The 23,677-nt window shown below is 38.9% G+C and overlaps 3 protein-coding genes across 4 annotated transcripts; 1 reads left to right on the forward strand and 2 right to left on the reverse strand.

The window, feature by feature from the left end:
- Positions 1–14,078, reverse strand: LOC128885285 (uncharacterized). The gene is made up of 4 exons (XM_054139265.1): positions 13,760–14,078; positions 6,474–6,678; positions 5,996–6,144; positions 1–802 (listed from the first exon to the last, which is right to left on the reverse strand). Exons 2-4 carry the CDS (start codon positions 6,556–6,558, stop codon positions 635–637), a joined length of 402 nt encoding a protein of 133 aa, XP_053995240.1. The 5' UTR covers positions 6,559–6,678; positions 13,760–14,078; the 3' UTR covers positions 1–634.
- Positions 14,079–18,285: 4,207 nt separating this feature from the next.
- LOC128885277 (katanin p60 ATPase-containing subunit A-like 2) lies at positions 18,286–22,013 on the forward strand. The gene is made up of 8 exons (XM_054139252.1): positions 18,286–18,508; positions 18,616–18,686; positions 18,827–19,006; positions 19,106–19,376; positions 19,495–19,663; positions 19,734–19,846; positions 20,059–20,255; positions 21,470–22,013. Exons 1-8 carry the CDS (start codon positions 18,449–18,451, stop codon positions 21,870–21,872), a joined length of 1,464 nt encoding a protein of 487 aa, XP_053995227.1. The 5' UTR covers positions 18,286–18,448; the 3' UTR covers positions 21,873–22,013.
- On the reverse strand, positions 21,881–23,369 carry LOC128885278 (survival motor neuron protein). 2 transcript variants are annotated; one of them, XM_054139253.1, is made up of 5 exons: positions 23,213–23,369; positions 22,843–23,025; positions 22,636–22,750; positions 22,227–22,527; positions 21,881–22,151 (listed from the first exon to the last, which is right to left on the reverse strand). In XM_054139253.1, exons 1-5 carry the CDS (start codon positions 23,252–23,254, stop codon positions 22,022–22,024), a joined length of 771 nt encoding a protein of 256 aa, XP_053995228.1. In that variant the 5' UTR covers positions 23,255–23,369; the 3' UTR covers positions 21,881–22,021. The 2 variants fall into 2 exon arrangements, with proteins under 2 accessions (XP_053995228.1, XP_053995229.1); XM_054139254.1 differs by having other exon boundaries at positions 23,208–23,347.
- Positions 23,370–23,677: the final 308 nt, after the last annotated feature.

Consider the following 23,677-nt stretch of genomic DNA (forward strand, 5'->3'; position numbering starts at 1 on the left):
TAAAGGAAAATTAAATTTATTTTTACAAGACTATTCATTTATATAACACTTGGCAAATATAGTTTTCTCACCTTCAAACATTTCTTATTATCACTAAAACTGAAAGGAATTTCTTTCTTCAAACACAAAGAAGTAATTCGAATTCAGTTCACTTTCGAGTGTGTTTTTAGTTGCAGGGGCAAATCCAAGTTAGTTAGCTCCGTTCTACACTCGTGCGTTGGGAGTGAATGTATTTTATTTATTCCTGAAGAGGATACGAAGTAAGAAAAATAAACATTATATTCAGGAAAATAATTCATGCCAACTGAATAGAATTTGCCCCTACACATAAAATCAAAGTGATTTAAAAATGTAATAATGTAAAAATCTGATCTAAAACTTCCATCCTGAATGCGTACAGAAATAATATCATTATGGGTCAAACTGACCCGACGTCCAGCATCCGCGTGAATATTATACATAAACAGTCCGTAGCCCGAAGGTGACTCTTGGTGAAGGTTCACGGGCTGTAGCCCCTAAAGTCCATGCCTTAATCCAGCCCTGACTACACTGTACCTTCTCCTATCCCTGGTGCTCGTCTTCACCGTCGTTGACATTCTGATTGACGCGTCCGGGTGGTTTTCAATTCTGAGAACTAGAGCGCCTTCAGCAAGGCGATCAAACCCATCATCCAAACTGCACTCTGCTTCTGGATCCCCGAGGATGCAGCGATGATCCTGTCCGACTCGGTCCACTCCTCGTCTGAGCCGTCCAGGCACTCGAACTCGCAGCAACGTTCGCCAACTCGAAACCTCTTGCATTTCTGTGACAGAAGATCGATTGTCGGTCAATTACCATGGAACGACGCTCCAGCGTTTGGGAATCCAGGCCACGCGGAACGGAAAGATGATAGAAGGTCGGGATAGAGTAGCAAACGAACCAGACGTTCGAGACAACCGATTCTTTTTCACTTTGAGAGTTCCATTCTCTGGAGGATAATTTCCAAGAAATTGGTTTTAACGATTCCTAACGAATTCGCGTCGCTTTTATAGAAGTAATTAAGGGGCTTAAAGTCGTCAAGGGTGTTCCTGGGCTTGACGCGTTGCATCCAAAGGCGGTTAAACATGAGATGAGTAGACGATTCTTTTTGGCAGCCTTGGAATAAAATTGGTTTCAGAGGTATTTAGTTTTCGAGTGCATCGTGTGTTTGATTGATTATAAATACTATCTGCCACAGCGATGTAAACCAAAATGCAAGAAGATACAACCAGAAAGTTCAGGGCTGATACTCGTAACGATTACAGAGTTACCATCGCAGTTCATCTTTTCTAACATTCACTCACTATTATATAACTGCTTTTAAAGACAGAATGGGTATAACAGAATGTTTTATTCATGTCACAATCTGAAGTAACCACTTTTCGAAAAGAAGGAAGTTTCGGCTCCCAATATTCATCAAGTCACCTTCGTTAATTTTAAGCCTCGGGGCGTATCCCAACATTCCAAAGCCACTGTACAAGCATCTTATATAATCAATCGTATCAGTGCGCGCGTCATTCATCTGTACTCGATGTATTATCAAGGAGGCGAAATATCGATGTCGAGCTGCGCATTCAGGAGAATATTTTCAGACCGTCGCGTCGGGTCCTTAGAAGAAAACTCGAGTAGCAACACATCCATGCACACACATACACATGTTGACACCTATGAATCCTTGGCTCGAAGCCTGCACTTCGCCTTATGCCAACTCTGTACTGAGACAGATCTCTCGATTGCGGCTGGCAGGATTGTCCGTACGTGCAAGACGAAATAAAAATATATGGAACATACAAATATTTAATATTTAAATATTTAATTTCATTAACAAATACACAAACCAAGAGTGTAGCCCGTCCCAAAAACGACTCGATGCTGCGTCTGCTATTGCTGCAGTCCGCACAATTCATCCGCAGTGGCCTCGTATCTTATTGAGCATTTAATCGTGGGCAACTATGCGAAATTATTTAAAAGTTCATTCCTGTTCGCGGGAGAAACGATAGAATACGTATAGAGCTACAGAAAAAAAAATGTGAATAGGCTACGATGAAACGTGCCTCGCTGCCAAAAAGTTTGAAATACATTCGCATTGTCCATTAGGCACAAAGCCACAGTGGCTAGGATTTATGAGCTTTTTCCAAATTAAAAACGAGCGTGTCTTACTTGTATTTAATAAAGAGAGTATTTTTAGTGAAAATATTCGTTTGAAACTATTGTAAGATTCGAGCATCCTTGAGTCGACGGGCACACAACTGCCAGTTCCATCGTTTCTTGTAAACGGTAGAAAGATATTGTAATTGCCCAAGATTAGCATAAAACTCGTCGCATGCAGGGCTATTGGCCTGGATATCGTGCAACGGGAACAACACGCGTACTACGTGATTCGGAGGCGTTTAAGCGGAAGTTAAACGATTGCTCCCAACCAAGATTACGATCAAACCCTACCTTGTACTTGCAGAGAAATCTGTGTCATTTTCTCTTTTCAAACATTGTAAAGTAAAAGGGAACGTAGTGTTTCTACGACTTTTTTTTAGAGTAAAATAAATTAAAAATCCTTCTCATATTTAACATACTAACAGCCACGTCGTAACTCGCGTTAAAGTGGTTTGCTTTCTACGTGATATCCCCTGAACCAAGTTGATTGTTTTCGATACAGCGACGCTCGAATAGGTACAAATTAACTCTATGATTTTCTACCGGAAGGAAGGATCAATTTCATGCAGATGTTGGAAAGCTTGGCGCCTGGACGGAAGCTCAGAAAGCACGCCAGGTTATGACAGCACAAAGTCCCGCGGGTAAAAAAATCTCGTTAAGTGACTTGACGATGTCATGGTAAGTGAAAATTCAATAAAGCGATTACTAACCATATTACCAGCGACGGCAATCGCGTTACGTCGATTCGTAAATAAGTTAGTTTCCTGCTTACAGAAACATTCGTGAAAACGCTACACCTACTTAGCCACGGAAGCGTCTTTAATTGGCCCCTCAAGGAAAATAATCTTTAACCTTAGGCGGCTGTTTACGTTTCAACCAGGCGAATTCCTGACCGTAACTAACAAAGCATCGACGAAAGTTAAAGTTACACTTGTTTCGAGTACACAAATAAACTACGCGTTATTATTATCTTTATAGAGTTTAGAAAACGCCACGATACCTGTAATTGAATCATTGTTGAATTGCTGCGTTAATTCACACAAACAAGCTTCCATCGTTGAATTCTACCATAATAATTCTAATCAAATTTCGAAATCGAATACTTCACAGTCCGAACCGTAGTTTTGCGTTTCCAATTAACGTTTGCTACCAAATTAAAACGCTCGACTTTCACACCCTTTCCAACGTCACAAACTCTAAACTTCATTTACCCGTTTTCAGTCTAGGGCTTGTTCTCTGAAAGCCTTTCATGTCAGACAGTTGCAAGGGCAAATTTACGTTTACCACACGATTAAAACGGAAATCGACCAAACGCTGTTAAAAAAAAAAAAATTACGGGATCGGATGAAAATGCGCGTTGTACCCTGGATATTCATTGCGTGACGTTCGCGAGATTGCTGGGATTTAAAGTCACACAGGGGAAATCCGAACGGCTTGTACTTTGCACACTTTCCATTTTTGTAGTCTGAATAGTATAAATAAGCTTCGAGTATTTGATTATCTGTAGTCAAATAATACTGTAAAAAGAAATTTGTACATTTACCTACATCAGTAGGCGTCGAAAAAAGCACAAGATGAAAATAAAATGCTCTTATTAAGAATCCAAGTTTTCGTGAAACGCTTGTGCATTTTAAATTGTACTCGGACGAAAAGGAAAACGGCCTCTTTGATAAAAATAACTCGATTCGTAGTTAGGTTAAAGTTTTCTTGGAAATCGATATACGGTAATCTTGCTATCAAATTTTCCATCTAAAGTGTCGCCCGCACGCGTGGATTTTGCATTTCAATTTTCCCGTCCGTATTTCACGCGAATCGATCGAACGAATCGGTTCGTGCGGAAGGAATGCGAATTGAAATATACATATTCCCCTAAGTAACCAGTATTCTATGTTGCGATTGAATTTTGACTTTCGTGTAATTCAGCTTGGAGATTCGTAGCTTGGTTTTTCCTCGACACTTCGAGACTTTATGCGGGCCGTCTTTGGTAAAGCTTCTTGATCTACGACCGATTTACAAACCACCTAGCATGACATGAAAACATCGACTCTACTTATCTTTAAAATCCCACTTCATCTATCAAGCTTTTTACTTACATCGTGATAAACTTATCTTTCGAAAAAAAAGACGTTACGTGGGTAGTAATATCTAGGGCATAAAGTACGCCCCCTTTGTAGTGCGAGGGTTGACATTATAGACTCCACGAGTCGAAACAGTTTCAGGAAGCAATGTCAACTGAATTTGTCTTAACCGCCTCAGGCAAAATTGGCGTTGACTAACGTCTTCTTCCGTTTTCCATGACGCAGTGATTTAAGTTTCCTCCAGGAATCAATTACCTCTCACAGGAAATTATATTATCGCTCGAACGTTTTCGAATTATAACGATTATTCTCGACCGTTTCCGTTTCTGGCAATTCCATTCAATCGTATACTACGGAATTCCATCGATACGCGTGCTGTTTCAGCGAATCCTTACGTATTACCCCGAAAAATATTGTAACGCGTTAGAAGATTAGGCCACTTTTGACAAAGGGAAGGTTCTCGCAAGGTTTCGGTGGTGTAAAAATTGAAAGAAGCTTCGCCACGGTCACCAGGGAAAACACGTTGGGTCGAGTGGACTCTTTAATTCGGGATTTAATTAAAATTATCCGGCAATTTCACGGGCCGCGGGGTTGGAGACGTCGTGGGTTCGAGGACAAGACGTTCTCGCCCCCTTTGGTTCGTACGAGTGACGAGTAATTGACCCGTTAATTCGGTGATATTTTCCCGACGATTCAACGACGACCCGGGCAGTCGAGAATCCGTAATTCTCATCCGCGGAAAGCGAGCTCATTAAAATCATTTACACCGGTCGCATCCGTGTCGCGTAATCGATTCCGTGCGCCTCGATGCGGCTCAATTTCGTCACGCTTGAAATAACATTTCTCTTTTTCCCAACGACCCATATGCAGCCCCGTTCATTAGTTCCCGAGCGTATTTCGACGAATAATAAGTGAATAGAGGCGAGAGGGAATACGGAAAATGGAAAAGTTCAGGCTCGAACATTTCTCGCTCCAGCATCGAACCTCGATCATCGTCGGTTGAATTATTTCTCTCAGCCATAATACGCAAGGTGTCGTGTAAATTGGTGGCGAAAGCGGTAGGGTGTATTTTACTAAATGGATCGCGAAGTTTACAGTTTAAAAAACTCGGTTGACACGTGAGATAATAGCGAGTGAATGGAATATAAAAGGAAGGTAGATGTAAATAATAAATGGGTAACCCAGTTCTAGTTACAGGTGTATATCGATCTTCTTAATAACTTCGGCACTCCAATTATTAGGAAATATTCTCGCAAACGGATCTTCAAGGAAACGAAGATTTCTTTGTAGAGAGTGATTCGTGAAACTAGATTCACTTCGAGAACTCTGTAAATAAACTCCGATGTAAATCAATTGGAATAGCATGAGACGATGCTTCGTAACTTTTAATGAACCTGTGAGTAAAGTTAAAAAACACCCTTTTCTTAAATAGACGTAGTTCTCCATTGAATCTATTTCATACGATTTAATAAAAGACCTTTGGAACCTTTCGGGACCTTTTGGAAAATTTGTTGGATTGCTCCTAGGAACATCCTGCACGTTATTCGTTATTCAGTCCACGGTTCAATGTACATCAAGAGAACAAGATACTCTTTCAGAAACGCTCGATTCAAGAGGAGTCCGAAACTTGAGCTAGAAACGTGGGACATGAAAATACTTTGGTACCTCGCTTTCAGCAGATAAAAACATTTGGAAAGAGAAGTGGAAGAGGGTGGAGGTGTAACGCTTGCTACAATGGGCGTACTTACGTAGGGTGGCGTGCAGTAGATAGCTTTACACCACATTGGCTCCGAATGATAGCAAACACAGAGACTGCAAACCGCAGGTCCTGGCACATAGAGGAGACCGTGTTTAACCGTTTCACCCAGGAAGTCAGTGCAGTTTTCCCACAAGGCGCCTGAAACGAGTCTCCCCTGAATACCAGTCTTAAACGATCGTCCGTGATGTAATTGCAAAGGCCACAGTATGTCAAACTTTTATTCGCGTTCTCTGCATTGCAGCTGCACAGCCGTGCTAAGTGCACCAAGCATGACATCCTTTAAAAATTGTTCTCTGTTCGCGAAGAGTTTAAGTCTATATCAGAAAAGTCTAAGTCTAGGTTAGCGAAAGTAATTCAGTAACAATTATTGAACTACAACTATCGTGCAAATGCGTACAAGTATACTGCAACACTCGCGTAATCTTGCACCCTCTAATTTCGTTTCCCCATCGATCGGTTCTACTCACTTGTTCTGGAAGGAAGCAGGAGAACAGCGAACAGGCAGAAAATCCAGGCGAGGATCCTCGAGTGGAGGCTCGAAGATATCTTCATGGTCCTCGATTGTCGTCGGGAAAGGACGAAGCTGCCGAGTGATTCCCAGCCGCTGTGAATCGACGAGCACCGACTATTCCACCAAGCTCCGTCCACGCACTGCAGCCAGGAGCATGTTATCTGTCCGACAGAAATCAGAATAACACGTTCTCCTCATCGTTGGATCAATTTCGCGTGGGATTCTCGTGATTGATCCTAACGCGGGATAATGGTCGCGCGCGACCTTAACCGACTCGATTGCCCCAAAATGCCTCCAATCATCGCTGGGGGTTTCTGGATAAGCTCAAACACTTTGAGAATGCAACAGTTTTTGGAACATTTTTTGACACGTGGCTAAATGACTGGAAATTTGTGTATTATTCGATAATTCGTGTTAATTAATTTTTATTTCTAGAAGCTCGAACGTGACTTGATACTTTTGGAAAAGTTTGTAAAAATCGTTGTGAAAGAGTTCGCCAAAAAAATGTTCACCTGAATTGAAAAAAATAGTAAGAAATGCGTGCAAACAATAAGTGTGGAAACCAGCGATAAAAAGACACTCGCGTAATAAACCCATGCGATCCGTAGAATCCATGTCGCAACCCTCGACGAGATCGCTTCGAGGGGATGGAAACAAGTTCCCTAGGGCGACTTCCTCGGAAGTCTTTTACTTGATAACTGGCGAACAAAGTAGCAGAAAAATTGTGCGTTTATCTTTCAAGTACCAGCGTTCCGTTACCTCGCGTCTGCTTTCTTGAATCGTTTACTAGCGCCGGGGGTTCGCTGTGCTTCCCTAATATCATTCTGCATCTTTTACGCGAGGGCGGGAGCTCGTTTAACGTGTCCACGAGAATCGTGCCGAGACGACCATCATAAACATCTCATTTTCGTTTCCATTTTCTCTGGCAATTAATCTGTGAAAGTGCAAGCTGCCTCCGAACCATCCCAGTGTTCCCACCACGCTTGAAAGCGTATTTTGTGACTTTAATTACTAGTCGTTTAAAACTCAACATTATTCGTAATTTTAAAGATGAGCTGTGATTGCATTGAGCACATCTATAGTAGTTTCAGATCTTGCATTTACTACAAAAGATTCAACGCCTCAACATTGGAAACGTGGCAAATAAAATGTTTGAAATGGCTCGTGTTCCTCGTGCATGCACCCCGCTTTGTTTTTTACTACAGCGAATAGAGTAATTAAAAGAAGAATGTCACTTTAATCATCGTTTCACTGAAATGCTGCTAGCGTACGCCATTCTCGGTAACGAGGCCATCTCGTTCTAAAAATAATGCAAACAGCTAATATTGGACGTTCAGTTCGCATTTAAATATTCCATTAAATTAGTTGTTGTCTACTTGCTAGTCGGCCGACGGTGGACTGTAGCAATGACTGCTTGTTCAATTATTTTGCCCGGTGCACGCCATTCCCAAACGCGTCATAACTGATGCGCGCACGCGACGCTATGAAAACAAATGGCAACATTTTGTTTGAATGACTTTTCAGGGACACTGGCAGCTACGGGCGCGTTATTTTTATTTGTAATTTCAATTTTCCACATCGAACAAGAGGGTTGAAATCTGTTGGAGAAGTATTCCATTTTGAAATGACAAATTTTCGTGGCAGTGAGGATTCGAAGAAATATCCAACAAAAATAAAGCTTGCTTGTAAAACCAGAGTGGGCAAATGCTAGTTGCGAGTATATGCGCTCGCATACTTGGTGGAAGGAATGCAGAGGAGTACTCGTGGCATACTCAAGTGGTACGTAAAGCAATACCACGAGGGTGGCTTTCGCTTTGCGAAATACCGGATGTATTTGCAAATCGTCAAACGTATTCTTTGACACATATTACGGTATCACACATTAATTTGAACTAAAAACAAATGTCAATAATTGGTAGAAGTTTTAAAATTCTTGTAATATAATATTACAGATGTAATTATACTTTTTGTAGTAAGAATGGTACCACTTTGAGTGTAGTTTCGGTTTCATTTGTTTTTCCCATAAGGTTTTTGTGCAACCGCGAACGTCGGCGTCGTGCGCAAACCTGCGTACTGCCACCTCTTTAAAACTCGTCTCTTTTTTTCTGTGTTGAGCAAAACCGTTACCGCGACAACGAGAGCACGGAAATAGGCGTGCTGGCAATTCTGTAACGCGGTGACGCGTTTCAGAGAATCAAACTCGTTAGAAAAGCCTCCACATTTTTCTTATCATTTTCCCTCTCCCCCATTTTTAAAGTGAAACTTTTCATGACGACACCGACATAGTAGGGATACCAAAAACTGCTGTACACCCAGTTTCATCCAAATCCAGTCACTTTTCACATTTTGATCCGCTATATCGGATTCGCCATTTTGGATTTCTAAATTTTTAGTTCGGATTTGGAATCAACGACCTCAAAAACCCCTTTATACCAAGTTTCATCCAAATCGAATCACTTTTCCATACTTTGGTCCGCCATATCGGATCCGCCATTTTGAATTTGTAAATTTTTAATTCGGATTTGGAATCAGCGATCCCAAAAACCGTTGTGTACCAAGTTTTATCCGAATCGGTCGAAAGGAAAAATAGATACTTTCGTATATCTCGTAAAGAACTTGGAAAGGTTTTCCTGTCAGGAAATACTACAATGTTTACTATTATTTCTCGGAATTTAGAGAGGTGTTCCTTCCAGGAAATACTCCAGTGTTTACTACTATTCTCGGAATTACATAGACCTTGCAAGGACGCTGTAGGCCGCTGCGTCTGTCAGTCATTTATAATTGTCGAAAACAAGAAACTTTGAGGTGGCATAACTCAGCGAGGAATCGTCCGATTTGATTCTAACAAAATGCAAATTGAAGAGCGTAATTTCTACTTTCTAATAGATCGTTATAATTATTGTTAAATACTCTTAAACAATTGTTTTTTTATCCAGAAGACTCGTTGCTTGACCAAAGAGAATTTTCTCTCCACCTCTTTGCTCGTTCTTGTACGCTTCTTACTCGATAAGTATACGTTGTAATATCGGAAAAGTAGGCTCTTAGATTATTTTCCAACGAAATTACATTTCAGATGCAGATATCGTTTTAGCACATTAGGAAGGTTGAATGAAATATGGCTCGCACGAAACGAAGGCACGATACGAATACACGACATACATATGTTTTCCTACTGCAGCGAACGTGGTAATGAGTTCTCGAATACTGACATTTATTCCCACAATGTAAGATACATTCCAAGAGACCAATTAAATTTTCTACAAACGGTCAGAATCTCGCAAAGACGTCGGGGAAGAAAACGTTGCGAATGAAATCTTAAAATCGACAACGATAATTGGAATTTAAACCTGAAATTCCTCTATTCTTGCTATGAAAGTTGTTCCATTGCTAAGCTGTTAAAGCCGACAACTCTAATTGGAATTTAAACCTGAAATTTCCTTATCGTTGCACGTTGCAAGATTAACAAAATTTTCTAATTTACCAAGAAGAGTTTGTGTTACTTTTTTATACAGTTGCAATCAATGCTGAACACATTCTGGATTCTGAACTCCGTTTGTAGCACTTGTATGTACAACTTGTCCAAGTCGTATTTGCTGCGTCGACATTTACGTAACCCAGTGAACCGTTTGGTTTCGCGAAAATACTTGTAAAACCGTCGTTGATACCATTGAACAACTGTAATACTTTGGCACGGATGTTAACGCGATATTGCACGCGAACCTCGGGATTATTGTTTGCCAAGTCTCCTATATCCGCAAATACTTCTGGTCATGATAAATTCCTCATATTTTTTACATTAACCGCACAATGTGCAATTGTACAGATTTACATCGACTTAAAAGCGTCAAAACGTTCAACGAAAGACCAAAAAAATCAACAAAAGTCCAACAAAATTATCTAAACTCCACATCCCAGACTCAATTTCCTGTAAAACCAATCGAAGCTACGCTAACATCTTCTCGATTAATCGATGACAAGAATACTTACTATACAGCCTATTTTTGCGTCAATAAGAAAAAAGTCTATTCTAACATCGACACGTTATTTTAAGTCCTCGCATATCCACTTTCCTGAACAATGGTCGATCAGCAACCTCGATTTATTTATACACTGTGTGTAGTATGCTGAGCAAAGTTTACTTTGTAGGAAAGATAATTAAATATTATTGGCGATGGAGTACTTGGAATATTGCCTTATTCGCCCAAAACTTCGAGGACTTGCATCTTTAAAATATTCACCATACTAAAACAACCATGACGCGAACCACCCTTAATTTCAAGTAGACTACAGGATAATCCAATGTCACAAAAATCCCCCGCATAGAAGTTCAAACGTGATCGATTCGCCGTAGAAATAGCTTGTGCAGCAACTGAAAAACCACAACAGGAATGTATTTTCGTGTCTACTAAATAATTTTGTCCACGGAACGTTGCACGAACCGTCATCCTACTTTGCGAAGAGAGCAAACTCCGCGAAGTTGATGAACTGCCATCGGGCACACTTTAAAATTCCCCGCGGAATGAGAACTCGCTCGAAATTGCCATCGATCGCTGATCCATCGTCTGATTAAAAAATGGAATTACACGCCCACACAAATGCAAAGCGTAAACCCAAACACGCGCGTGTATCTACATACAGAGGCTCGCGCGAGCAGGCCTTTGAACTTGCAAGGATGTTTGCTGTTTCTACACCAGCCTAATACCATGGCGAACTGCACGTTGGGTCGCGTGATTGCCACCGCCTCCTCTATTATTTACGCGTCACACATTCGCCAGAACGCGGCTACAGTCGATCAACATTGTTTCACGTGCTTTCGATAGTGAGAAACTTAATACGCGGAGTGTATCGTTCGGAGAACCGACGTAATTATGTATCTATATTAGTCAAAACAATGTTTTGCAATTTGAGCAACGTCACCCTCTTTGCATCTGGATTCAATGATGATTGCTTTCATTTTTTTAATTCATATTGCGAGAATTAATGTTTCATTAAGGCTTCAAATCGATGAAATTCAATTAAAATATGAAAAGGTCGCGTCTTTCAACCGAAGAGCTATGCTTGAATACCAAAAAGATTTTTAGTACTGAAACGTCCCGTTCATTTGATATTGACGTCAAAGCTGATCCAATTCGACCTTAAATTGTAACAGTGGATGGAAATTTTTCGTTAATAAAGCTAAGTTCCTACTTTTCTAAATTTCAACTTTTTACACGCACGTGGCACATACTGTTGCAAATGTAATAAGTAGGATTTCATTATTCCTGATTTGTCAAGTACCAAGGTTGAGTCTCGTTCGATATCGTACGCCGAAACATTGAATGCGTGACGCCTGCGGAAACAAGCCACACCACAGCCATTAATTACTTCTGGCTATTATTATTTAATTAACAAGTCGAACCGTTACGGTAATTGCTGGATTCGAAGAGCAAAGTTGAAAATACGCCCCAGTAATGATTGCACGATTTAACGAGGAACTCTTGAACCGTATAAATATCTCTCGATCAAATTGTCAAATATTTTAGGCATTTCGGCCGCTTCGAAATGAAGATCGTGAAAATAAGTGCGTCACATAAAATGTCATTTACAAACTTTTGCGACGATGAAATTTTGATACGCTGCGCGTTATACCCCTCTAGTAGAGTGTAGTTTGAGCAGAAAGTCAATAAGTATATCTTGACATGGTAAACTTTGTAGATTTATAGCTCGGCTTATAAACGTGATCGTACGTGCATAGCAAGATTTCGCAATAAGGACGATGAAAAAGTAGAGCAAGCATATGCTACCCAAACAAATCTTCAACATTGCAAAACCTTTGAAGTGAATTAAAAGAAAAAGAAAAATCAATTGCATTATATTAGAAACGGACAGAAAAACTAAAAATATCGTTCAGTTAGCTCAAATTAAATGAGACACTTTTACAAGCAGTTGCCACGTCTGACATATACTACACTGTATCCCTGAATCTCGGCTGCCACCTAGTGATCAAGGTCAATCATTCAACGACGTTAATCCAGTCTGGCGACAAGGGACAAATAAAACATCTTATTGAAACAGCAATTGCATTTTAACCATCCATGAAACTAGTTCAACATAAACTAATAAATAATGTATAACTAAGTTTTGTCTAATTTTAAATAAGTATCGATCGAATAGACTCCAATAGAAGATCTAATTAAAATTAGAAAAAAGTTAGTAATGGAAAGAGCTTAACGATGCAACAAAGTTTGTCTAGAATCTTACTTTTCTCATAATCGAGACCATATTCCAGCAAAATGAAATCAATTGCGATTGATTTGTTTACAAAAATAACTACTTGGATAACATATTGCATACTTAGTAATAAATGAAGTATATAAACAAACACAAGTTTCAACTTTATTCGTGTAACATGTTAATTAATAGTATTTACACAAGAACTTGATACTTCTTTGTAGATTAAAATCCAAAATAGGGATGATCGAACGTAACGTTTATCCCAAAAATGATTGAAAAATTATCTCTCCCAGCGATCTGCCAATTGCTTTCCTAAAATAAATTTCCTCGTTAGCAGATTGAATTTTCAATACTTTTTGTTGCTGTGCACGTCTCGTTGATCCCATTCCTTTCCACTCGACGCTCGCGAACATACGCGCTGTCGACAGCAACAAAACTATATCGCACACCCCACCCCCAATCCCGCAACTAAACAAATAAATTTAAAAAAAAAACCATAGGGACATAACAAAAATTAATTATTATTTCTTTTTCTCTTCAAGTATGGCAATTAGTGTTTTTGTGTGTTTCTTTAATCTATCGATTAATCTTCCTTTTAATATTATTTCTAACTATATTATTTTTAATATTGTCTTTGCTTTTACATCAATAAAAATTCTTTTTATAAATATAACATTTCATTGATAATTATGAATTCTACTTTCGTCCTTACTTCAGACATTAAATATAAATTGAATAATTCATGCTCAAACAATAAACAAGAGCCTGAATGTTAAGTTAACGGGTGTAACAGAAACCAAGAACTTACATAAAAGTGTCAAAAAAACAACCAAAAATCACACAAATTAATTTCAACATGTCGCTAAAAGTATTTGTCCACCGAATGGTAGACGAATGACTTGTTTCTCTTTTAAATAATCAACAAATAAAAGAAAATTGATAATTTCGATATCTGTACCATAGTAAATGAACTACAAATCGTGTGTTTAATTCAAAAGAGATCTCGTAGAGAGAGGATGCTAAAGTTACCTGTAAGGTGCATCACGCTAACTCCTCCATCCCTCGTGTTGGGAGCCCATGTGTCCTGGAGCAACTGAGAGAGAGACAGACCTTTCGCGCGCGGAAAATCGCGAAACGAAACAATCTCGCGTCTCGTTTTCGATGAACAGAGACACAAGGATGTTAGGCACAAGCTCCGACGACGCAATCGTTGCGATAAACGACGATCGTGGATCGGCTGTCACAAGAGGGTTCGCGAGGAACGATAAGCGACAGAGCGCGAATCGTCCCGACTCGACTCGGCGCGCTCGATGGCCAAACAGCGACTGAAGTGAACTCTGTCGCAGTGTGAGGCCACGGGCCGCGTTCGTGGGTCGATCGAACACGTTCTGCGCCTCTCCTCGGCACCGGCGTCACCCTGACGGCCCCAACGCACCGGTGCAGCCGATGCACTTGCAACTACTGAGCTACTGACCACTTCCCCGTCGAAAGTCACGGCAAAGAAACTCCAATGCTCGGTGTAGGAAGCCTCCGAAAATTTCGAAATTCTTTGGATTCGATAACGCTAGAATAGTCCTAATTTTGACCAGAAAGTCCAAGCTGACCACTTCTCCATAGAAAGTCACGGGTCTCTAATGTTCGGCGTAGAGAAGCTCCGAAAATATCGAAATGCTTTGGGTTAAGTAACGCTAGGCAGAAAGAGACACTCGAGACTAATTGATTTCGTAGATTTTGTTTGTGTGCGGTGTTCTGCAGAGTTCTTCAACGACCTCGATGAAGACTTCATTGAAGCTCTGACTCTTGCATAAGAGGATTAATGTATCTTAGAGGTGAGCATCTTCGTTAGTTGTAGTGGATAACAGTCTCGCAACATAAACACCTTTAAGCGAGATCTTTTTACGTTACGAATAAACTGCTTTCAGCTTTTGTTTCGCTTTCCTACCTGTCATGGAAGATGTATGTATAATAGAGGAGAGGCATACTATCGGTCAATATTTGACAACCACACGGGTTTTTAATATTCTTCGATTTTTTCGAGTGCCTTCAGTCAGAAACGCAGCAGAATCAACGAAAGGAAGATATATTGTTTTATCGTTCCTAAGCGTAATTTATAAAAGAAAAAACCTAAAATAAAAACGAAGTGAACGCCTAGAAAATTAAACATCTAGTTAAGAAAGTAAAAAGTAAATAAATAAGTGCAGATTCCAATTAGCAAATAATAATCATTCACTTCGAAGTAAACGAATTGAGACAGGAAATAGAACAATTCGCCATGCAATTTGCTTCGTTCTTTCAATGGCACGAAAAACAATAAAACGAAGAAGTCACGTAGGACACCGTGGCAATATAATTTAATTCCTTGCTAAGGAAGAAAATACGAACAATAAATGCGTTACGAGCGTTAAAGTTTTTAATTGCGATCGAACTCTTTACAGGTGAAATTTTCTGCCGCTTCGATTGCTACGTACGTTTTATGACGACACAAAAAAAAAGTTCGATACCGATGTTGAATTACCTTCGACGATTCCGTTCTTGGACGGTCTGCGAGCGAAGGGAAGCAATTTTGTCAAACTACGGCTCGAAGGAATATAAATCAAAACTGATTGGGAAATGGAGTCGCACTGTTCTCGCTTCGGTTTCCTCGATTACATTTATTTTAAACTCAGCTCCTATTATATCTAAAATTGACGTAAGCGCTTTTGGGAAACGGGTCAAAGTCGATGGAAGTTTGAAAAATTTCACCGTTGATTGCTATTAATGGATTTCGAATTGAGTTCCGTTCATCGAAAGGCTTCTAAATAAAAGTAGAAGCTCAATTTTTCGGTAGAAAAGTACAAAGCATCGTTGCACATAATACAGTTGTATTATTAATTTAACAATTAACGAATGTTATACAGTAGAACACAAAGAAGAATTTTGTTATTATTTCTCAAAGTACATGTATATGTTTTCAACTCGTTTATCACTGCTAGCTATTTAAGATCTCTATTATTCTCCATTGTTTCGTAACATTACATTCGACCCGCGTAACACGTAAAGCTGCCTCGCGAAGACTCCAACTTGCACGATTTCACGTTTCTAACCTGCTCCTACAGAACAAACGCTCGCGGTTTATTTAATTAACTGGAATTACTATCGCGAGTAGTCGGACGAATTAAAAATTTACAATTTACGACGGATCTTGCTGCGGATGTTTTTGCGGCAATGCGTAATTTTTATACGGCACCGTTGCTCGTCTATTTTTCAACGAAATATGAATAATTCAGCCAGTTCCACCCGAAATAGGAGCGAAACTTCTCTACCCACGGTGAACTTAATCTCAGGTCACTTTGTGACTTTGGCGTATCGGTAGGTATTTAAAGAAAGGCAAACAATAATAGGTTCAATGACAATTGACAACGTGATATTCGGAAACGTGGACGGATATAGCGTAATCGGTTTCAATCGGTTGCGGCTAATTGGCGGCGACAGTAATAATTCAATATCCGCCCAGGTAATAATTGAGTATTAGTTTAGGTATACGGATCGTATGAAATATTAGCGTCGTTTGCCAGAAACGTATCGAAATTCGATATCAAATCATACTCGATCCATCGTTTAGAAATAGAAACTGCAAGAACAGTTGATGGAATATATAAATTGTTCAAGTTGCGCTTTCCTGCTGATAAACCCTTCGCGATTGATAAAAAATACGTGTCTACGAATTTCTCGCGTTTATATACCTACATGTTCACTTCCAACATTCTGTTTAAATTTATTCTACCTTGGAAGCCAAGAGAACTTTCATCCAAGAGATTCTGAAAAAAAGAACTACAATGATTGTAAATCACGACGGAAAAACAACGTTCGATAATGTTCTGTGACTGGACAAAGTAATGCTCGCGAGCTACAGTAAATTGTGAAAATTGCTACAGCTACTGTCTTGGATACACAGATGACAAATACCGCAGAATGTCAAGGTTAGATGGAAGCTAGCCAATCCGCCAGAAAGGCACCGCAAAGGTTTCAGAATTTTAAGATTCTGAGATGAAGAGGTTCCGCGAATGGTTCTTGAAACGCGATCTTCCTCTTATCGGTTTCTAATATCGTCACGACGAGATATTTGTTTTCGTCGCCGAGGCTCGACGATTCGAGGAGCCTTTCGAATTTCATAATAAAACGTTCATCTTGCCACTTATCGGCTTAAACGCAGTTTAAGGAATCCATCGTGAGGGTTTACTAACGAACATGGTACTTATGGGACTGACTGTATTTTCATTAAATACCACGAACAATATCTCAAATAATGAATACCATTTTATTTCACCTTTTTGGGGCGCCATCGAGAGCGGAACAGGAACTCTGATGGGACCATTGTTTCTTACGTCGTCTTTGACCGAGGTTCTCGTATGGAGATCATCTATCTTCGCGTTCGTCTTCCGTAATATCGTTTCCAGGTGTCCAGAAAAGCCCGAGGGAACCGAAGACTCTCGTAACGTCCCACGGAGAAGAGTATCCGGAGGCTAGTTGCAGCGACGAACAGTTTAAAATATCCAAGGACGACGAATCCGCGAAGAACAGAGCGAGCGTGGAACAGAAGGAATGCGTTAAGTCTCACGCGAGGACAAAGAGGAACGGAAACTACGATGATAAAACATTTGGGAAAAGTCTGCTGACCGTGAACAATGGGGAAACCAGAAGCGTTCCCGTTTCCTTTGATAATAATCTCGAAGGGAACGGTATAGACAGATGGAACACAAGGAAATGGAAACCTCTGATAGAACTGCTGCTGCTGCAATATGATTTTAAAGCCTTCTTCAGCAGATTCTAGATGAAACTCTGATAATTCAACGTTAGGGAGTATCGTGATCTAAATACTTAACACTAAGAAGCTTTGATATTTAGGTACTAAAAGTGTGCATAGAGCTGCATAGAGCTTTTATTCGCCATGCATTTACTCAAATAAAATTCGATCGATGCGAGAAAACGTAGACTGATCACTGCGAAATTGTCTCAACCGGGCAAATTGGAGTTTTGCCATCTGTGATTGTCGCCGATATTATTGTTCAATTATAGGAACAATCGACGCGAAACGAGCCGCTAGAATGGTCACATTCAAAGTCAATCAACACGCCTGAACGCCGCTCTTCGACTCCTTTTCCGCGATCTTTCACACCGTTTTTCCGCATTCATTTCCAATGCAGCCAAAATCCTTCCGAAACTGTTATTCCAACCCGATTCGCCTTATTCGTATTCTGCATACATAATGGACGTGTGACGAACATCTTCCTCGCTCTTGCTCCTTTTTCCTTCCTCTGTTTGAATAAGGACCTCTTCGACAACGCTGACAATCAGTGCTTAACATGGAAAATAAAGCGTTTAACGATTTAACGTTTGCAAATGTAAACTAACTAAAACAGAAAATTATAATAGAATATTAAAATCATATAACGGGAGGCAATTTGATATTCAATTAACTAAAAACGTTTATTTTGAAAACATGCCTACAGTGGCAAGTTTAATGGCGCGTCTTTTCCTCGCTTCCACGATGCACACTAGACGGGGATCGACGTCGCCAAGCAACGAATCGTTCGTGTTTGTTTCCAACAAGCCTTCGTGCATCGAGTCGTATGAAAATCTTTCTCCATACTCTAGACGACTTAGAGACTGTTAGAGACTGATTAACGACGTTTCGCAGAATTGTTAAACTACAGAACATACTGAACTTCTTTGAGCATCATGAATAACCTGACGTTGAACGGAAGCTCGGAATGCGTTGTTCACAATCTACGGGAAAAGGTAAGAAAAACTATCGCGGAACACCTGCAATACGTACAAAGATAGCATTCGGAGAAGAAATCGTTCGGAAATTGTGTAAAAAATTTAATAATCTAATTGTGAACCAGGACCGGAAACGTGTTCAAGAACGTCGTCGAAACATTATTTACCTTATAAAGGACTATTTGAATAACGAGGGGTGAGTATACTTATATTACAACATTATAATATTACCGATTTCAGCTCGACACAAAACTACAATTTACCATAATATAAAATACAAATTTACTTTCTCTAACGGGAAGTACTAAACTTAAACAAAATATAAACTCGACGCAGATTCGTAAAGTCTGCAGAGACGCTTGAACAAGAAGCCCGCCTATCCATGGACACTCGTGTCTGTGACAATATAGATCTGGAAATGATCCTAATGCAGTACGAAAGTTATTACCACCTGCAATTCAACAAATACCCCATTCTGTGTAAAAAAAGCGAATCGCTCGGTAACGCAAATACATCGTAAGCAAATATTCATTTAATCTATGTACGATACGGTAAAAAATCGAACGTTGTATATTACGTAGAAGAACGTAATGGCAAATTATTTGTACTCCGCAGGGAAAACGTCAGACACGCTAAAAAAAAGAGTAAATCGAAAGAAAAGAACGTGAAAAAAACCGAGTGTGAAAAGATCAGCCAACAGGTGAATTCATCTACCGACGATATCAATTTAGTGGTGAGTGTGAAGTCACTTTTCAACGAGTGTGGCGATCAGGCTCCATTGATGGAGTCTTTCGAGCGATCTTCGTACTCTAAGATATCCAAATCCATCGATGATCTCTATCCAGCAGATTCAGAAATGTCTAAGATAGCCGAAATGATATCCAAAGTAAGTCTAAAGTAACTCAATCAAGGACAGAATTAGGATTAAGGTGGATACGCGAACATGCTTATCGTACTCGTACAGAGTTAATTTCGAAATTGAACTTTGAATTGTTTTTATACAGGAAATCGTGATGACAGATTTGAATGTTCATTGGGACGACGTGAAAGGTCTCGAGAATTGTAAAGCTGCCATACAAGAAGCTGTCGTGTATCCTTTGAAATATCCTGTTTTCTTCAAAGGTAAATTTACCCCTTGGAACGGTGTTCTACTCTATGGACCGCCTGGAACAGGTAAACTGTGGTCAGTTTGTCATTATTACTAAGATGATAAATGAAAAACCTATAGGAAACTTGTAAATAGGTAAAACTATGTTGGCGAAGGCGGTGGCGACAGAGTGCAATTGCACTTTCTTCAACATAACAGCTAGCTCGTTGGTTAGTAAATGGCGAGGCGATTCAGAAAAATACATTCGAGTGAGTTCACTTCTATTATTCTACTGCGTGTTGATATATTTATTGTAATATTAGCTAGCTCTGCAATGAAATGTAGTTCTTAAATATTTCTGCTAAGCAAAATGTTGCTCGTTTGTAATCCAGGACATTTGCCTTTGACTTCATAAATAATTATTTCAATAACTACAAGTTATATCACTTGTCGACCAATGCATAGCGTTAGAATTTAACAGGTTCTTTTTGACCTTGCCTACAAACAATCTCCAACGATTATTTTCATCGATGAAATAGACTGGATAGCATCAACGACGGATAACTCATTATCTGAACCAGCAAGAAGATTTAGAGCTGAACTTCTCGCGAGACTCGATGGAGTAATGTCCATTGAAAATTCAAATATCGTGCTAATGGCTGCTACTAATGTTCCTTGGTGAGTAAAAGTATTTAGAGTATTTAAAAGTATTTTAAAACATTTTAATCTGCCAACTAATTTAGCCAGAAAAATAAATCGGGAATATAACATAAAACTTTGTTATATAATAATTGATTACATAAAAAAGATTAAAACTTATTATCAATTGTTGCATACAGCACCGCTCACTAAACCGCTCAATGAGCAGGTTTAGACCATATACAGGGTGTTCCAAAAGTCGGGGAGGAGCCGGAAATGGGGGGTAGCTGAGACGATTCTGAACAACAATTTCCTTTGCAAAAATGTCGGATGGGGCTTCGTTAAGGAGATATTAAGCGAAAACCCCGACCAATCAGAGCGCGCGTAGACCGTTGGAGCGGCCGCGGTAGCGAAGGTTACGCGCTAGGCGGCATCGTCAATGTCCTTCGATGCACGTCGAGTCACTTGTTCGCGTACAAGCGCGGCCGTCAGCGCGTAACCTTCGCTACCGCGGCCGCTCCAACGGTCTACGCACGCTCTAATTGGTCAGGGTTTTCGCTTAATATCTCTTTAACGAAGCCCCATCCGACATTTTTGCAAAGGAAATTGTTGTTCAGAATCGTGTCAGCTACCCCCCATTTCCGGCTCCTCCCCGACTTTTGGGACATCCTGTATATATATATATATATATATGTGTGTGTATACATATATGTATACACCTCTATTTCATTACTAGTGGCGGCATCGGTGGGAAAACGCTCAAGTTTGTCGTGAAAACAGTTCCCACAGTTTCTATAAGATGGCACCACAAATACATTCTATTAAATTAATCTTTATTTTTCTTAAATGATTAATTAATACGATTCTTTGCTTTATAGCTCTACAATATATTATTTTAATATCAAATTTATCATTGTTATAAATAGTTATTTAATGCAGGAATAATTATCGACAATTTAGTTAGTAGTGGCATCTAAAAACACCAGAATGAACTATTTTCATTACAAACTTGGACGTTTTCCCGGCGATGACGCCACTGGTACTAGTCTTATTTCCCACCTTTTACTATCTACGCGCCACTGGCGCTAAAGTCTGTATCTAATAACTTTAATTAAAAATATATAATAAAAATAACCGATTCGTGACCTTAACCAGAAAATATTTTATATTCTGATCCTCGAGTTTACGTCTATATTTATTTACCTATAATCATCTTGAAAGCACCACTTACTGTCACAATTTTATATTACCAGGAACATAGATGCTGCTTTATTGAGACGCCTGGAAAAAGTCATTTACGTATCGTTACCTGATATGGACACTCGATTAAATATGTTCCGGTATTATGTTTCTAGCAAGACAGATATGCAAGAAATAGTTAATCTGACCAAAGGTTATTCTGGTGCTGATATAAAAATGCTCTGCAAACAAGCGTGGATATGGCAATCAATTCCGACTTGGGAACGTCTTGAAAAGAAAGAAATAACTGTGTTGGATGTGAACTACCAAATATTAAACTGCGATTATTTGATTGAAGCTTTAAAATACGTTAAACCGACAGTTAATAACGATTTAATCTCTCTATACATTAATTGGCGAAAATCTGCAACCAATAAATGCAATCATAATTCCGCTTATCATATAAGAATTAAGTAAAAACAAATAAACGAAAATATTTTTTGAAAATTGTTCAAATTTATTCAAGGACTTACAATTAACAAATAAATGAACACAACGATCGTTTCTAATTCTAATAATGTAATTTTTTATAAAAAATTATATTTGAGTAAAAAACGTTTATACAATTAAGAAGTTTTCCTTTTCTCCTGATTACTTCTTGCTTGTTTCAAACCATGATAATAGCCTGTGTGAAAACCACTGATGTACCATGACATTAACATACTCGAAAGTGCATCTGCATCATTATCTGGAAGCCTGACAAATTTTTTTTATTAAAATTACATGTAATTATCTACTTGGAATTTCTTATCACATCAATTTTGTGCTTACTTAGCCATCAATTGAGGTGGTAAGGGAGGGGCAGGTGGCATCATATCTGTTATTGAATTAAAAGATGTTTCAGGCATGGTATAATGCTTATTTAGTTTTATTTCTTCTGATTCATAATCCATCTTTTCTCTATTACATTTCTTTGAGTTTGCATGTGCAGAAAAATTTGTCTCATCTGTTTCTGTGTTTTCTCCATTAAATTCTTCTTCCCTCAAAGCATCTTTTTGCTGAGCTATCTGACTTTGCAAACCTTTAGACTCTAAAAGAGAGTTTAATTCTACCTTTTCTGTATTACCATATCCTGAAAGTAGAAATAATTTAGATTGTTTCGGTAAAGGTTTGTTTGGTAATTTTGCCACTAAATTCTTTATGCCAATTTCGTTAAAATTAATCACTTTTGAAACATTACCTATAAATTTCACGATACAAGTCCCAGCATTTTCAAAGACTTTTGATATTATAGCTTCATAAAGTTTTCCATCCTCAAAATATACTGCACGACAGGGTGCCCCAACAATCCACTTCTATGCATACAAAATACACGTGCAAATTACTATTAAAACTGGTAAAGTAATCAGAATAGTTTTAAGTTCTTCTGGTATTATAAAATCGTAACCTTGTATGGTTTATTTGTATCTCTAGATTGTTTAAAATTCTGTGACTTTTGTTTGGATTGAGAATTTTGAATTTCCATGCCCATTTGCTTTGCAACTTCGTCCTTCGCCAAATTCACTGCTTTGTCGTATGCTTTTATTAACGCACTGTCGTCCCAAATATCTTCATTATCTGTACTCGTAACCTTAGAAAGACAAACAGGTATTGTGCAATGCATTCAAACTTATTCTACTTTTCAAGGAAGCATTTATTTTTATAAATAATTGCAATGCTTTTCGTATCATATATGTAAACAATAACTCCAACGTTAATTTTACACGAGTTTCAAAGAAACTATAACCTCTATCCAGTATTAAAAACAAGTACCATACATTTCGGTTTCCGCGGACAAAAAGTACATTATCTTCTGCCATTTTATCGAAAGAATTTCATCCGAATATTAAATTTATTTTCAAAAAATGATTGTGTTACATCTCTTCAAGAGTGACAACTGGTGACAACTATAAACAGTGGTTACAACAAAATCGATGACAACTAGAAGGGCAAAAACATACGTGAAAATTTTTACGAGTTACTAGACATAAATATAGAAAATGTTATAAATTCCATACAGAATAGCATAAGCCAGAAGGGTTGCTCCTTAAAATATAATTCATTAAATAGCATCATACAAATTTTTGTATTAATAATCTACTAGTAAACAAAAGTTTTTGTTTATAGACCGCCATCTAACGGTCTACATGGAACTAATAAAAAATGATGACTAGCGCCATCGGTGGGAAAACCCCCAAGTTTGTCGTGAAAATAGTTCCCACAGTTTCTACAAGATGGCGCTA

Source organism: Hylaeus anthracinus, unplaced genomic scaffold (genome assembly GCF_026225885.1).
Source record: "Hylaeus anthracinus isolate JK02 unplaced genomic scaffold, UHH_iyHylAnth1.0_haploid 11981, whole genome shotgun sequence".
NCBI lineage: Eukaryota > Metazoa > Arthropoda > Insecta > Hymenoptera > Colletidae > Hylaeus > Hylaeus anthracinus.

Bases quoted from the DNA above. Each gene is read 5' to 3' on its own strand.
- LOC128885285 (XM_054139265.1), bottom strand. From the start codon at position 6,558: ATGAAGATATCTTCGAGCCTCCACTCGAGGATCCTCGCCTGGATTTTC. The intron at 6,145-6,473 runs GTGAGTAGAACC...GACTCGTTTCAG, and splicing joins CCTGCTTCCTTCCAGAACAA to GCGCCTTGTGGGAAAACTGC. The intron at 803-5,995 runs GTAAGTACGCCC...CTTCTGTCACAG, and splicing joins TCTACTGCACGCCACCCTAC to AAATGCAAGAGGTTTCGAGT.
- LOC128885277 (XM_054139252.1), top strand. From the start codon at position 18,449: ATGAATAACCTGACGTTGAACGGAAGCTCGGAATGCGTTGTTCACAAT. The intron at 18,687-18,826 runs GTGAGTATACTT...AACTCGACGCAG, and splicing joins GACTATTTGAATAACGAGGG to ATTCGTAAAGTCTGCAGAGA. The intron at 19,377-19,494 runs GTAAGTCTAAAG...GTTTTTATACAG, and splicing joins TAGCCGAAATGATATCCAAA to GAAATCGTGATGACAGATTT.
- LOC128885278 (XM_054139253.1), bottom strand. From the start codon at position 23,254: ATGGCAGAAGATAATGTACTTTTTGTCCGCGGAAACCGAAAT. The intron at 22,751-22,842 runs GTTACGATTTTA...TTGTATGCATAG, and splicing joins ATACAAATAAACCATACAAG to AAGTGGATTGTTGGGGCACC. The intron at 22,152-22,226 runs GTAAGCACAAAA...AAAATTTGTCAG, and splicing joins CCACCTCAATTGATGGCTAA to GCTTCCAGATAATGATGCAG.